Genomic DNA, 17,033 nt, shown 5'->3' on the forward strand with positions numbered 1-17,033 from the left:
AATCATGACTGATGCTGCATTTGTGCAGCAGAAAGTATCAGTGAGCCACATGCTGTCGTGTGCTGTGTTCAGGTCTCTCTAAGTGGGTAAAAGTAAACTGGAGAACTGAGATAATCATCTTGACAATTTAGTCAAAATACTCTATATTTATTCTAGATATAAGGACTTAGTATGTTGCTTTACACTGCTAAAATACTTGAGATAATTGCAATGTTTCTTTTACTTTTTAATAATAGTACTAGATATAATTGCGTTACATAAATGTTGTGTTATCTTAAAATTGCTAGAGTCCATTTCTGACTAAAATATCTCATTATTACATTTCTACTTCCTCACCTCTAGCTTTTTAATCAGTCCTTTATTGTCAGATTTCATTTTCCTCTTTAGAAATGGGTGAGGTGGAGCCCCAGTTGTGTTTAACGGGTATATGAGAACTATCTTTTGAATCTTCCTATCCAGGCTGTTGTTATTGTTGTGATACCTTTGGGAACACAAATGGAGTTGAGTGGGTCCCAGAGGAAAAGCCTACCTAGAACCTACTCAACCTGAATTCATAGTTCATAGAAGCTAATCATATTCCCTTTTTTTTTTTTTTTTTTTTTTTGCATGGAGCACCTGATTAACCTCCATGAGTCCACACTAGAAGTGACACTGAGAAAGAGTACACCTTCTCATCTCCCATGTGTCCCTCAAGGGTCCCTCATCACCTTCCCTTCCTGAATTCAGGTCAGATGGATTTCCTCCTTTTCCAAACTTGAATGCCTCCCTTGTGCTAAAGCTTACAGAATCCGTATTAGGCCAGGCACGGTGGCTCACGCCTGTAATCCCAGCACTTTGGGAGGCCGAGGTGGGCGGATCGCGAGGTCAGGAGATCGAGACCATCCTGGCTAACACGGCAAAACCCCGTCTCTACTAAAAATACAAAAAAATTATCCAGGCATGGTAGCAGGTGCTTATAGTCCCAGTTACTCGGGAGGCTGAGGCAGGAGAATGGCATGAACCTGGGAGGCGGAGCTTGCAGTGAGCCAAGATCGCGCCACTGCACTCCAGCCTGGGTGAGAGTGAGACTCCATCTCAAAAAAAAAAAAAAAAAAAAAGAATCCTTATTAATTTGGCCACTATCCGAGGCTATGTTGATTTATATGTGGCAACAGTTTGTAAGCTTTGCTGACATTCAAAAACAGGACTCTTGGGTATACTGGAAAAAGCCCTGCCCTAGGCATCTGGATTGAGGTTGAAGCCATGCCCCCTCACACCTGGGTGGGCTTGGGTATGCCCCTGGAGTAGTAGGTATAAAGACTTCAAATACTACTTCAAATATTTGAAGAAAATGCAGCTTCTCTGTTTTCTATAATAGATCTACTCTTCCTCATGAACATCTACCTCACTGGGTACCAATGCATGGACAGCACTCTTTTATACTTGTCAATATTCAGTATTAAAGTCTCTTCTCTTTTAAATGGGCTCCCCTGTGATGCATTTACTTTTGCATCTTCCCAGCTTCCTCTCTCTTCCCAGAGGATCTTCCAAGCTTCCTCTGGATCTTCCCAGATTCCTCTCTTCCCAATGCTGGGTCCTCCCAGCTTCTTCTCTCTCCCCAGAGGCTGGGGCTGATATAATCATGTGGTAGCAAGAGAAAGGCATGTCAGAGCCCTCTGGATCGTCAGTGCATGGCCTGGTCCCCTCCCAGCTGATGTGTCACTCAGTCCACACGGGTCTTTGGAACATTTTTCTGGCACATCCTCTGGTCCTGACCATTTGCCCCTGCTTGTGCCTTCCTTCTCTACAGCCTCTGTGCATCTTCAGACCTCTGCCAATTCCCTGGGCTTCTTAACACCAATACGCCTGTTTGTCAAGGCTCAAAGAACTTTTCAGAACCCATAGGATCAAGACCGTCACTACTATCTCACCTCACACATTAACAGAGTCTTCCAATACAGTCTTTTTTCCCCCAGTGCTCCAAACAGTGATGGGGAAAAATTGGACTCTTCTCTGGACTTTTCTTAGCAGGATGCATATACTAAAAACCTGCCTCTCCAATTCTCTTTTCTGTCTCCTTTTTTGCAGTCCACTGGCATGGAAGGATAAACATCCCACTTCTTTCTAACACCTGTAAGGGACTTCTTTTTTATATCCTCTACATATCCTCTTTTCATATCCTTTCTGAGGTAACATTTGCAGTCTCCTAAAGCAATCATGGTGGACAAGTTGCAGAGACAGAAATCTAGTTCACCCACAAAGCAAGATGTAGCTGGAGAAATTCCAAAAATATTATCCCTCTTGCATCTAATTTTTCTAATTCTCAGTTTCCTCAGAAAAATTAAAGGGGGGGCAGGTAATAATGCCTGCACCTACTCTCCAGATGGAAGATCTGTGTGTCCCTCTTGAAATCAATTTGGGTTAAAACTGCAGGAAGTAGAATTTCTCCATATGCATTTATTCCTTAGAGGGTTTACACCCTCAGAAGGCCTATACTGACAGACAATCCTGTCTGCTGACTTAGCCACGATACAGCATGTAGAAACTCACACACACATGCAGGCACACATGCGTACACACACACACACAGAGCCATTCTCCCTTTACACCCTCCTTCTCTTTGGAAATGTCCTCCAATCTGTGTTAGGCTCAAACAGCAAAAAAAACCCAAAAACAAAACCAAACCAAAACAATGATCCTTAAAGTCTCAATATAATTACAAATCCAATATGTTAACTTTTCTTAAATGATTCAAAAATCCTAAGAACAGACCACAATTATTTACGTATTCATTCAATAACTTGTCCTGGATGCTTGAATACCTCAGTAATCAAAATAGATCATGACCCTTGCCCTTATACTTGACAGGATGGGAAAGAGTGGGAAGAAGGGAGGCAGATACTAAGCAATACGCTAAATAAATAAGTAAATAATAATGTACATTAGAAGCAGAGGATGGAATAACAGAAATAGTAGAATACACAGGATGAAAGCATTTATTATTACCTTTGTTTCTCATATTTAAAGTAATTCATTTATTCATGTTTTTCTAGTTAGTTTATACCTTCCCAGGATTAAAATAACCTTTAACCTCCAAGAAATGGAATATTATCTTAGACCAGCTAAGACTGCAGATTATGGGTTACTGATCAATGAACTCTTAGGGCCTGGGGCCTGCTTGAAACTTCTGGAGGGATTCAAACTTAATCTAGTAACCATCTCTCTGCCTTTTTCCCTTCCTTCCCTTCTTCCTTTCCACTTTTTAGCGTAAAATGCTGGAGGAGAAGTCAGTAACAAGCAGCTAAGACAACATGGTATATTTGGTGAGTACATAAGAGATTTGGTTTGTCACACACTAAGGAATTTTATTTTTACCCAACAGGTGATCAAAGGACAAAAGTGACAAGGTGGTTTTAAGAAATGTCTCAAAAAACTAATCGGCAGAGTAAATTTACAAGATAATTTTCAAAAAGAATCCTAATTTATTTATGCTATCAACCTTGTATGAAGAGTTCTAGAAAAAAGTTAAAGAAGGAAATTTTTATGTATAAAACATTGAAAAACAAATTCCAGATATTTTTGATAAGCTGAGATTAATGAGTCAAATTCTAATGAAACCCTCAGTATTTAGCCATCTTCCTCACTCATGGAGGAAGGGATCAGACATACCCATTGCGCTATTGTCTGGGAAGAATTCTAAGACAGCCCTATGATCTCTGCCTGGGTGTTTCATCCATAATTAGGTTACATTATAGGTGAAAGTGAAGGGATTTGGCAAATATAATTAAGGCCTCAAATCAGTTGAAAAGTTCATCAAAAAGGAAGATTATACTTGCTGGATCTGACTTAATTAGCTGGAAGCCTTTTTAAAGAGGGTTTGGACTTCACTGAGTCAGAAAGAGATTCTCCTGCTGGCACTGAAAGAACAGGCTGCCATTGGTTCTGCAGCTACAAGGAAATGAATTTTGCCATTAACCATGTGTGCTTGGAAGACTTTGAAACTCACATGAGACCCTAGTCCCAGCTGATCTCTTGATGGCAGCTTTGTGAGACCATGACCTGAGGACCCAGTTAGGCCAAGCCTGGACTCCTGACCCATGAAAACTGTGAAATAATAACAGCATGTTGTTTCAAGATTCTAAAATAGTGATAACTTGTTACAAAGCAACAGAAAAGGAATATACCCTTAGAATGATTTTTTAAAATCACATGGAAGAGTGCTTCTCTATAAAAACAGTCAGTGTGTGTAGTAAAGGCACAGAGCCTAAAGCCAGACTACATGGGTTCATGTCCCAACACCACCCCTCCTTGTTGTGTGACCTTGGGCATGTTCCTGTGTGCTTCTATGCCTCCATTTCCACATTATGAAAAGAAGATAAACACAGGACTCCATTCATAGGATTATTTTGAGAATTAAAGGACTTAAGTTATGCAAAGTCCCTAGAAGGGTAACTGGCACACAGTAAGCACTCTATGAATCATTAACTATCCTTATATGATGCAGCTCTACTAATTGTCAGCGGATCTAGATATATCAAAGACTTTCTTCATATACCCCCTTGACAATTAAGAATGTCATCCTATTATAAACACTCAAGGCATTTGAAGAGATCAAATTTATCACTATGTTGAGTTTCAATAATCTATTTTAGTCAGAAAAAATAAATAATGGATGAAACAATGCAAGAAATACAATCTCAATTTTAAACTGAAAAAATAACTGGTGGAGACCTAATCATTCCTGAGAGTTTTGTAATGCCCTCTCTCCCCTAAGATTCAAATATCAGTCACAGTTTCAAAGTAATCACTATAATACATGAACAGCTGATGAAATCTCATGTTGTAATTGCCGCATGTTATTTTCAAGGAATTGCACAATGCAAAACCTCTATATGTATACAATAAAATAGAAGGAAAATACTTTGGGGAAGGCTACTTAGCCATGACAGATAGATAGAAAGACAGAAGAATAGGAGGCAGAGATAGAGAAAGAGAGATAAAGGGAGAGATGGAAGAAAGAAGGAAATAGACGACTTGGTGCCCTCATGATGAGATGATACATCTTGAATCCCCTGGGTCAAATGGATTCAATCTTGAATAAATAAGTAAAGCTTCTTCTGAAGCAATAGAAATTGTTGAGCCATAGCTTTTTTAAAAAATACGGCAAATTAAAAATGGAAAACCGTCTTAAGATATCCAACTAGAATTTAACTAGGAAAAGGAAAAACTCAATTGTGATATGAAGTGCAATACTGCTAAAGACTAGCTACCTCAGAATTGCATGGGGGATCTTTTAAAAATTAGAGATACAGCCAGGCGCAGTGGCTCACGCCTGTAATCCCAGCACTTTGAGAGGCCGAGGCAGGCGGATCATGAGGTCAGGAGATCAAGACCATCCTGGCTAACACGGTGAAACCCCATCTCTACTAAAAATACAAAAAATTAACCAGGCATGGTGGTGGGCGCCTGTAGTCCCAGCTACTCAGGAGGCTGAGGCAGGAGAATGGCTTGAACCCAGGAGGTGGAGGTTGCAGTGAGCCAAGACCATGCCACTGCACTCCAGCCTGGGCAGCAGTGTGAGACTCCGTCTCAAAAAAAAAAAAAAAAGTAGAGATACATAGTCTTTATCCCAGAGATTCTGATCTAGGAGTTCTGGAGTTCACATCAGGAAACTGTATTTTTAAAAAGCTCTTTATTAGTTAAGGTAAGATAAGTTTTAGAAAGAATCAAATTCCAAGGTGTCAGTAGATTAGCACATTAGAAATTAATTTCTTGCTCATAGGATGGCTCATGGCGAGGTTGGTAGGAGGCTTCTCCACATGCAGTCATTCAGTGACCCAGACTCTTTCCGTCAGTGGCTCTCCCATATGCTAGGGTTTCATAGTCATCTGCATCCACCAAGTAGAAGGGGAAACAGCATGGAGGAGCTCTATGGGAACTTGTAATGGACAAGACTGAAAGTAGCATGAATTTTCCTTTTTCCTCTCATTCTGTTAAAGAGATCTCAGTCACAGGGTGACAGCTAGCTACAAGGGAGGAAGGGAAATACCATCCAGCTGGTGTTCCAATAAGAAGAGGCAGTAGATTTCAGTGAACAGCATGCAGTCTCTGCTACAAGCACGCCATGTGATTTTATGTACAACTGGTGCATGATTGAAAGTTCACAGTTGAAAATACAACTTTTGAGTCCAAATAATCTAAATTCCAAACTTGGCCATTTGACAGCTATGTGATCTTAGGCAAAATATCTCCCCTCCTTGTGCCTTGGTTTCTTCAGTTATTCATCTTTTAAGTAAAGATTAAAAACATCCTACATCATAAGGTTCTTGTGAGACTGAAATAAGACAATATGTTCAAAATAATTAGAACCATAACTGGCACTTAATAGTAACACATATTTTACTTAAACTGTATTGTCTAGGAATCAAGGTGTTCTGCTATTTGAGATAAGAACTCAGATGCATCAGTATCAGAATATATATTTTGTCCCAGCTGAATTATTACATTTTACATTGGAACAGTTTTTTGTTTCTGTTTTGTTTTGTTTTTTGAGACAGAGTCTCGTTCTGTTGCCCAGGCTGGAGTGCTGTGACACAATCTCGGCTCACTGCAACATCTGCATCCCAGTTCAAGCAATTCTCCTGTCTCAGCCTCCCGAGTAGCTAGGACTACAGGCACCCGCCACCACGCCCAGCTAATTTTTTGTATTTTTAGTAGAGACGGGGTTTCACTGTGTTAGCCAGGGTGGTCTCGATCTCTTGGCCTCGTGATCTGCCCACCTCGGCCTCCCAAAGTGCTGGGATTACAGGCGTGAGCCATCGTGCCTGGCCTGGAACAGTTTTTAAAGGTAGAATTTTAACACACTAGAAGTTGGTTTCTTGCTCTCATAAAAGTTCCTGGGCAAGTGGGCAGCTCTCCTCCATGCAGTCATTCTGAGATCTTGTCTTTTTACATCTGGTGGCTCCCCAATCCCTGGGCTTTATCATCATCTCATCCAGTGTGTAGAGATACACCAGGGAAGCAGTACTCACTGTGGTCAGAGCTAAGAATTTGGTGCTGCAGTATTAAAATATTTGAAGCCCACTGAAAGAATAATTGATGTGTTTTAAAAATAAAATAAAAGCAACTTCCAAAATTAAGAAATTGAAAGTGTTGATAGCTGATATCTCAAGCTGATATTTACAATAATCTGATGATTTTAATTCAGAGTGTTTCAGATATTTTTAGATTTTGCCACATATGAATGTTTACCACTACACCCAAGGGACTCCATGAACGCTTCTGGAATAGGACCTAAGCTTTATGGTGCTAATCATTTGAAGCAAGTGAAACCATCATTGATAAGCTTGATGCTGTATCATTGAAAGGATTAATTTATAGAGTGGTTCTGAAGTCTGGACTGGTTCTGAAGGCACTGTCCAATCAGTGAAGTTATCTATTTGAAGTAGAGATGACCTTTGTTCAGCATTTTTCAAAGCGGAGTAATGTATAGGCCTCTTTAAAGAAAAATAATTCTCACTAAGTCACATGAATATATCCATGGTTTTCTGGTCTTCAGACGCCAGTTTGAGGAAAACATCCCTAGTCAAAATAATTCAGAGCAAAATATGTCTCCGCATGCCTCATCTTGCTTTCTCCATCATTTTCCCAATTTCAAACCTTACTTCCCCCACCCCTTGCCACAATCACACACTTTTTGTGCTGTCCTCCCCAGTAAGCATCTCAGAACATGCTGCCTTCCATCTGACTTTCCTGATTCCATCCAAGTTTACCTTTTAGGTCTTGTTCTTGTTTAATGAACTCTTGCTGACCATAAAGCTGACCAGAGCCTGGCTCCCCATGTGCTCAATTTACAATGTGGTAGTCAATGTTCTGAACACAAGAATACAACCTCCTTCTGTGTTCTTGCCTTGCGCTGAACCACATATTAGGGAAGTGAGAGGAAAAAAATGTTTGGGATACCCTTCATGTGCCAGGCCTCATAGAATCATTTCATTCTTTTACCCTCATGCCCTTGGGAAATCACTCCAGCTTTTCAGCTTCCTTTTACTCGTATGCAAAAGGAGGATGGTGACAATTTCCTAGGTTCAAATAATAGTTACTCTTTCTTTAGTTCCTTACTGTGTTCCTAGTTCTCTATCAGGGGTTAGATGTATTATCTCGTTGAATCTTCAGACACTGCTATGAGGTAGGATTTTGGACGAGAAAACAGGCCAGAAAAGGTTTTGTAAATGGATCAGTCCATTTGGGAACAGTCCTCAGAGCTTTGGAGTTTTTCGGGTGATATTGGCTCAGCTGATAATACTTGCTTCCTAAGGCACAGTAACAACAGGAAACTGTATGACTAGAGGCATATATAAAATAAATAACCATCTCATCATGCTCTCTGTTTAGCAGCACTTGTTTGGTGGTTCTTTGCCACATCAGCCCACTTTACAAGTAGTCGAGTTAAGGTAAACTTAAATTTGACCTAGTTTAATCAAACTGTGGGTTGTGGTTCAATCATTCAACAATTGATTACTAAGAACTTAAACAGTTTTAACAACCACTATAAATGCAGTCTTTCTTTTGCGGTCTCTCTCAGAAGCTAATGTTGCTATTTCTGACCACCCTGTATATACTGTAACTCCTCCAAAATAACCTGAAAATGCAAAAAGAGTTACATTTTCACAGACACCATACTTCAAAGAACATGAATAGAAAGAAGGACCATGGAACTGATCTTGAGATGATGTTGCAGCGAATTCAAGCTCCAAATATCATCCTAGATTTTGCTCAATAATAACCTATACTGTTTACTTCCCGCTTAATGAGAAAACTCAAATGCAGACTGAATTTGGGAGTGCTGGTGCCAAGAGAACCATCAGACCGCAGCATGCTGAGACCAATTGGTCTCCACTACGAGTACCAGGCAGCCAAAGTGAGAGGATCAGCAAGGGCCAAAATCAATGGTGTTGGGGCCTCACCGAGGCAGCCCAACCTTACGAGAGCCAAAAGTCACCCCTGCTCAGCCTACAAGGCAAGAGGCACTTCTAATAGAGAAAGATTAGAGAGAATAGAGAAGCTTCTCCAGCAGATTCCAATGCTGTTGCCTTTCAGTTTCCTGTTTGGGTTTTGCAAGCCTCCTTCAGTTACCCTGGAATGTCAGAACAAGCAATCTGCTTTGAGTTGGGGAAGGTTTGATGTTTTTTTCATGTGGGGGTGTTAATTTCATCAGAAAGAAAAATGAAAAAAGCCCGCCTCCTGCGCTCAGTAGTGTGGCATGGAAATGTAGCACATCCTACTCTGATGTTTCTTTCCTGCCTCCCTTAGCCCTAGTTACTAGATTGCGGTTTACAGGTTGTTTTGTTTTTTCTTTCCTTTTAATTGGTTTTACTCTTCATGCCAAGTTACTTTAAGGATCTAAATTTTTTTAAGTACTAGGGAAAGCTTTTATTTGCCACTGGCCAGGACTGGAGAGATGAGTTTGCAAATGTTCCATCTTCATGCTTTGCCCCATATGAGGCTCTCTTCTATCCCATTTGCATTCAGGGGAGTTACTCTGAGTTTGGTCCATGACAGCCACCAGCCAGGACTAGAGAGATGAATTTGCAAATGTTCCACCTTCATGTTTTGCCCCATATGAGGCTCTCTTCTATCCCATTTGCATTCAGGGGAGTTACTCTGAGTTTGGTCCATGACAGCCACTGGCCAGAAAAGGAAACAAGGACATGCAGCTATGTTAGCCTCAACAGAGAAGGCAGGAATAGACTATGCTCAACCAGGGGAATGCTGCCTTCACTTCTCCCTAAAATGAGGAGAGGAAAGGAGAGTAAAGGAATGAGAGGAGCACGTGCAACCAGCTTCCTTCTCCCAAACACTTTTCACAAGAAGTCATGTCAAAGCCACAGACACAACCTGGGCCGATGGTTTGAGGGGGTGAAGAATCTGGATTCCCTCAGTTGGTTTGACTTGTATGAACTCGATTCAATTCAACAAGCTTAAGTTTATATATCACTAATTATATCTATTATCATCACTTTATATCTATTATATCTATTATCATCACTTCACAGGCAGACCATAGTTCCAGCCTGTGGGCACTTTAATTAAGCAAAGACGACTAGTGATGCATAGAGTTCAGGATGAGGAGGCCTTTGCCATCAAGTGCAGAAAGAGAACACCATGCATTCTATAAAAACAACAACAGCTTTGCTCTTTCTGTGGTATACCTCCTTTTGGTTTTGTTTAGAGCTCCCTTGGAGAGGGAAGCATGAAGTGGCAAAAGAGGGAGGTTAAATGGCATGAAGCAGATAAATGAAGACAAAAGGGGAAAGAACTATCAAGAGAGCAAAGGGATAGAGCTGGAAAGACCAAGCCTTGTCCAGGGCATCTCAGCTCACTGCAATACAGAAGCTTTAACCATTTTGCCTGGGATTTATTAAAAAACCTGTGAACCACTGAATATATCATTATCCAATTTTATTGAATTAGTTTGCAGCACATAATTTTAGCATTTAGGCAAAATTTCTGTGCAATTTAGATCTGAAAGTCAGGGTTTAGGATCTGGGATTTATAGGGAAACAACCCTAGCCCCACTTCCTCTCAATGCATTGGTGGAGGTTGGGGCTGTAAGGTGAAGGACTATGTAACACAAGCTGCCCTGCCTTCCTCTGGCAGCAGTTACACAAAGCCAAGCAGTTGTCTTGACCTCAGAAATTCTCAAAGTCTTTAACAGATGAATATGCAATATGGCACTCCAAGGGAGAGGTACAGTAGGTTACATGTCACAAATATATTTAACCTTTGAATTCCTCCCCTTTAATTTCACCTACTAGTCTATTAATACCTTCTACAGGGTCCAGTTTGAAAAACACTAAGTGGGATGGTTAATTTTATGTGTTCCCTTGGCTGGACCACGATGGCAGATATTTGGTCAAACATTATTCTGGATGTTTCTGTAAAGGAGTTTTTGGGTAAGATTTGCAATTAAATTCATGGACTTTGAGTAAAGTAGATTGCCCTCCATTTCATAGGTGGGTCTATTCAATCGGTTGATGCCTTGATCAGAACCAAAGGTTGACTGTCCCCAAGTAAGATGAAATTCTGCCAGCAGATGGCTTTCTTTTTCCCATAGGATATTGAGGTACAGGTTGTGTTTGGTTACATGCGTAAGTTCTTTAGTGGTGATTTGTGAGATTTTGGTGCACCCATCACCCGAGCAATATACACTGCACCCTATTTGTAGTCTTTTACCCCTCGCTCCCCTCCCACTCTTCCTCCCAAGTCCCCAAAGTCCATTGTATCATTCTTGTGCCTTTGCACCCTCATAGCTTAGCTCCCACATATCAGTGAGAACATACGATGTTTAGTTTTCCATTCCTCAGTTACCTTACTTAGAATAATAGTCTCCAATCTCATCCAGGTCTCTGAGAATGTCTCTAATTCATTCCTTTTTATGGCTGAGTAGTATTCCATCATAATGTATACCACAGTTTCTTTATCCATTTGTTGATGGATCGGCATTTGGGTTGGTTCCAAGATTTTGCAATTGCGAGTTGTGCTGCTATAAACATGTGTGTGCAAGTATGTTTTTGTATAATGACATCTTGTCCTCTGGGTAGATACCCACTAGTGGGATTGCTGGATCAGATGGTAGTTCTACTTTTAGTTCTTCAAGGAACCTCCACACTGTTTTCCATAGTGGCTGTACAAGTTTACATTCCCACCAGCAGTGTAGAAGTGTTCCCTGATCACTGCATGCATGCCAACATCTATTGGTTTTGTTTTGTTTTTTATTATTATGGCTATTCTTGCAGAGGTAAGGTGGTATCGTATTGTGGTTTTGATATTGCATTTCCCTCATCATTAGTGATGTTGAGCATTTTTTCATATGTTTGTTGGCCATTTGTATATCTTCTTTTGAGAATTGAGCAGACAGCTTTTGAACTTCATTTATAATATTAGCTCTTCCTGGTTTGCCAGCAGACTGCTTTTGGACTTGAACTGCAACTCTTTCCTGAGTCTTCAGTCTGCCAACCTTCTCCATCAGATTTTGAACTGGCCAAGCCTCCACAATCACATACACCAGTTCCTTAAAATAAATGTCTTACACACACACACACACACACACACACACACACACACCCCCTATTGGTTCTATTTCTTTGGAGAATCCTAATACATTAAGTTAATGTAAATTTGGAAAATAGAATGGCGTCTATTTTCAGATAGTCAGATCAATTGTAATTCTTGGTGAAAAGAGCAATGCACATTTCTAATGTACTATACAAACAGATTTTGAGATAAAGGGCAACTAAAAACCCAGGCACCAAGATCAAATATAAAACATGTCAGAACAAACACAAATTTGAGAAAAGCATTTTCCTAGCCCAGGGCATGGCCCAGGGCAGAGCAAAAGCACCTGGAGAAGAAGGAAGAGCTCAAAACACCAATCAAAAACACAGTAAGACCTCGTACTGAGGTCTCATCTAAGGCAAGCCAGATGGACACAAAGCTTTTAGCTGACAATGCACGCAGGGGCTTCAACTCGGGGCTGGATTATGTGTTCACATTCTAAAAGTAAGGCCACAGAAGGAGGGATGTGGGGTCACATGCTTCTCCATGATAATGACATAGCCAGAGGAAAGCTGCAAACAAGCCACCCCTAAAGGGTAGAGTCCATGTAAGGTTTGGAAGGGAAGGGCCGAGACAAGATCCCAGGACACTTGCTGATCTTTTCACCTGGGGTGAGGTAAGGTGTCAGGAGCAAGCAATCCCACCCCTCTGGCAGAGGCTTCACCTTCTCATCTCCTCATATGTGCTACTTTGAAGCCTCTAAAGTTCTTGAAGCTTCTACTAGAGATTTCCAATTTCCAAGTATCCCAAACAGTGCATTTTTTCCTTAACTGTGCTTATGATCTACCCACTACCTCACATATTGACTACATTTATTTGATTTTAATACTATATAGTCTCTGAAAAAGACGATGTTTATAGTAAAAATAAAAGGACATATAGTAAAGAAGACTCAAAGACCAAAGTCAATAAGTAAAGAGGAAAGGAAAGGTCTTAAGAACAAAGCAATAGAAAGATCAGCCAAGTTTGAAATTCAATTCAACAAGTGTTGACTACAGATGTCCTTCCAAATCTAACTTACCCACCAGCATAGCATGGAGGTTAAGAGGGCTGCCACTTACTAGCTGTGACCTGAGGCCAAGTTACTTCACTGTTTAGTGCCTCCATTTTCCTATCTAAAAACTAGAGATAGGAAAACAAAACCAAAACCAAAACCAAAACCTTTCCCAGAAATTGACACAGCTTCAAATTATTGTCTATCTCTCTCATTCCTATCTAGTAAAAGTTCTTGAAAGAGAAGTCTAGGTGAGAGGAAAGAAACCAACATTTATTGTGTACCTACTGTATATTAACTCTATAAATTATGCATTTAGTCATCATAAACTTGTGAGAAAACATTTTTATCAATTACATAGACAAAATGGAGTCATGGAGCCTCCAAGGCTTAGATCAGAAGCTATAGGTGACCACAGTTCTCCTGTCTTGTGATGCATACCATGGAGTAATGCTCCACATAGTGGGACTCCTGGGCTCCCTGCCTCAGAATCACTCAAAACTAATCACTTGTTAAAACCAATGATTCCCAGGCCCTCACCCAATTTAATTACAATTGCTTGATGGTAGTGGTTTTAATAAGTCACCCACCACCATGATTCCCCTGTACACTCAAGAGCCATTGACTCAGTGGTTAGGAGCACGGACTCTGAAGTTGGGCCTGGTCCTGGTGTCGCTGTGTTCGAGGTATGTGACATTGGGCACATTACTCAACTTCTCTGAGACTCTTTACTTCATTCCAAACATGGAGATTACAGAACATCCTTCATATGGTTGCTGCAGTGATGAAATAATGAATGTCAGGTGCCAGGTTCAGAGTCTGGCACTTAGTAACTATGATCATTTCTTCACATGAGAATAACTTAATTTCCTCTTTGCTTTCTCATTCAACTTCACAATTCACTGTATTTGCTTTTTTCTCCACCATTTAAGTGAAATCAGCTGAGCAAATATGACCTCCTTGCTAAATCCAATCTCCTCTTTTCTGTTCTCTTGCAGTTTTGTATCCACTCTGTCTATCACTTATTCATCAGAAATGTATTGTGGCTCTGCCCTTGGCCATGCCCTGGGCTAGGCATAAGGAATGCCATGGTGAATGCAGCGGGCATAATTCTTATCCTTATGGAACTTTCAAGCTTGTGTTGGGGACATGGATCTCTGTAAGTAACCACATATAAGTGTAACAAGTTTTGATATGAAAGAAAAGAACAGAGTGCCCTACAAGCGAGTGACAGAAGGGACCTTTTGTCAAAGAGGATCAGGGAAGGTCTGAGACCTGAGAAAGAGCCAAGTATGGAAACGGTCATTCACACAGAAGGAACAGCAGCAGGTAGGAAGACCCTGAGGTGGAAAAGAGCTTGTCACATTGGAGGAAGCAAAAGAACATCCATATGGCAGGACAAGAGGAACGGTGGTATGAAATAAACCTGTAAATAGGCATGGGCTTAACTGTGCAGAGCCTTGTAAACCATGGTGAAGGTTTGCATTGAATTCTAAGGGCAACCGGAGGCCATGGGAAGACTTTGAGCAGGAGTATGATCCTATCACTGTAGCAGTGATTTGGAGAAAGGATTAGAAGGGGGTTAGAAGAGAAGCTGAGAGATCGTTTGGTTTGCGGAGGCTTGGATTTGAGTACTGGAAGCTGAGACGGGAACAAGTGAAAGGATTGGGGATGAATTTTTGGTGGAGAATTGATAAAATTTGGAGATAAACTGGATGTGGAAGATAAAGAAGGAAGAGGTGCCAGGAATTACTCTCAGGGCTCAGTTTTGAACAATGAGCCATTTACCATTTTTGGTGGAGCCATTTACCAAGGGGAGGCACTAAATCCCTCTCTGGGGAATATAATATAATCTTTACATTTCTAAAATCTTCCAAATGACTCTGATGGCTGACCCTATTTAAGAAGGCTCAATCTAGAGAGGTGGCATAGAGAATAATGGTTACATTTAACGGCTAGTCATTATATCTTTCTTTGGAGGTAACTTGTCTTGTTCAAACCTAGTCATGAACTGGCCATATCACTGGGAAAGTTAGTTTAATCATCTATAAAATGGAAATAACTGGTTCATACGGCTATTGTAAGATATTAGTCTTATAAAACATTTGAAGTACTTCCAAGCTGCTATTTTTAGATTATTCACTTGAATAAGCCAGGTGTTTTCACATCTGTAAGCTTTAGCTCATTCCCTGCCTTTTGCTTGATGTGTTCATCTCCCCTTGTGAAAATTTTCTATTTCTTATTCAGAGATAGCTTTCCTCTGACTGGTACCTCAAACCACCACCCGTCCAAGCCAGTCATCTGGGTCATTTCTCCTGCTTGCATGGGCTCACCATTCTCTATGGATTCTTCCACCATAGAATTTACCACATGGGTTAGAGTTATTTATTTATTTATCTTTGGTATTCTGAACAAGACTTAGAACTTTTGGAGGTTGCTGATCTTGTCTTATACAAATTTATATCCACAGAACCTAGTCTGTTGTTGTACCTTGAGGCACAGAATGAATTTGATGGATTTAATTGAATTTAACTAAATTAAAAGCATAATACCCCCAGGGAACTCATCTCACAATCTAAGCCTCTTGCTTAATTAAAGTAGCCTATGAATGCAGTCATAGCAAGCTACAGCCAATGTACAGAAAACATTCACCCTACATGGCTATTTAGGCCCAAACTTAAGCCTAAACCAGTCATGCCAGACATAACACCTTTCTTATCTTTCTCTCACCTCTGCTTTGCTCTTCCTGAGCAATGTGGGGCCCATGCCTTTCTGAGGAACAGAGGAAGGAGGAAGGTGGGGTGAGGAGGAAGAAATACTCCTACAACTTTACAAAACCTTCCTTCACCCCTCAATGCAGGAAGGAAGGTAGAGAGAGTGGCTGTATGTGCTGTATTAACAGGCATGCTCAGGCTGGTTTGAGTCCTTTATTTTTTTTTTATTTTGTTTTGTTTTGTTCTGTTTTTATATATATATTTTTTATTATACTTTAAGTTCTAAGTCCTTTCTAACCACCTGACTTTGTGCGGAAGGCCCAAACACCATTAGGCAAACCCCAATAATGTTACAAGCACAGTGACCTATCCCAGAGCAACTTTTTTAAGAGGATCCGTGGTTTTTACCATGTCTTTGAGTGGAAGCAGAATTTGAACTCTCTCATACTAATTCTTGTAGAGCCTTCAACCTCCATAAAGTGTGCAGGAGGTACTTATCATACATTTTAAACTAAAATAATTTGATTAAGCATTTGGGTCTCTGAGGGAAAAGTTGAAGAGGACTCTTCACTCTATTCTTTAATTTTGAGGCAAATGGACCTAACAGGAGGTAGTCTGACATGTAAAAATAGAAACCTTTACAGCCAAGCAGATCTGGATCTAAATCCTGACTCATTTACTCTTTAATTCCATGCTCATTAAAGTTAATAATGATGACAATGATGATAATCACTAACACTTACATGTGCTTACTACATGCCAGGCTCTGTTCTAAGTGCCTTGCATGTATCAACTTATTGAAGATACCACCACCATATTTTATAGTGAAGGAATCTGAGGCACAGAAAGGTTTTGTAATGGATACAAGTTACTAAAGAGATGAGCCAGAATTCAAACCCAGGCAGCTGGGCTGCAGATATCCATGCTAATATCCATTGTGCTTCCCTGACTCCCACATGCCTCTGGAGCACAGTGTCTGGCTTTCAGAATCTGAGTTTCCTTTCCTGTAAAGTGCATATGATGAGGCCAACCTTGGTGAGGCCTGAAGGAGACAGTGTACATCGAACCCTAGACACCAGAGGGGCACCCACACTACAGTAGGTGCCTCTAATGTCAACTTGTACACTCACAATGTCCTATCAGATTTCTAAGTAAACTCTAATAAAATTCTGAGATGTCTAGAGTGCCCAAGAACAGCAAATGTGTGGGTGGACTGAACAAATTGGAGG

At 40.6% G+C, this 17,033-nt stretch overlaps 1 protein-coding gene across 4 annotated transcripts in view; it reads left to right on the top strand.

Annotated features, from left to right (window-relative positions):
- LOC129010021 (uncharacterized) overlaps positions 1-17,033 on the top strand; it is a 92,881-nt gene that overhangs the window by 74,275 nt on the left and 1,573 nt on the right. For 3 of the 4 annotated variants that reach the window (XR_008492907.2, XR_010122768.1, XR_008492908.2), the window contains 2 exons: positions 3,246-3,302; positions 14,089-14,249. Coding sequence is in view for 1 of the 4 variants with exons in the window: in XM_063647247.1 (XP_063503317.1) it covers positions 14,089-14,249 (161 nt within the window). In the remaining 3 variants the exon portion in view is untranslated. The remainder of the gene's footprint in view (positions 1-3,245; positions 3,303-14,088; positions 14,250-17,033) is intronic. The other variant, XM_063647247.1, reaches the window with a different exon arrangement.

This window comes from Pongo pygmaeus, chromosome 10 (genome assembly GCF_028885625.2).
Source record: "Pongo pygmaeus isolate AG05252 chromosome 10, NHGRI_mPonPyg2-v2.0_pri, whole genome shotgun sequence".
Taxonomy (NCBI): Eukaryota; Metazoa; Chordata; class Mammalia; order Primates; family Hominidae; genus Pongo; species Pongo pygmaeus.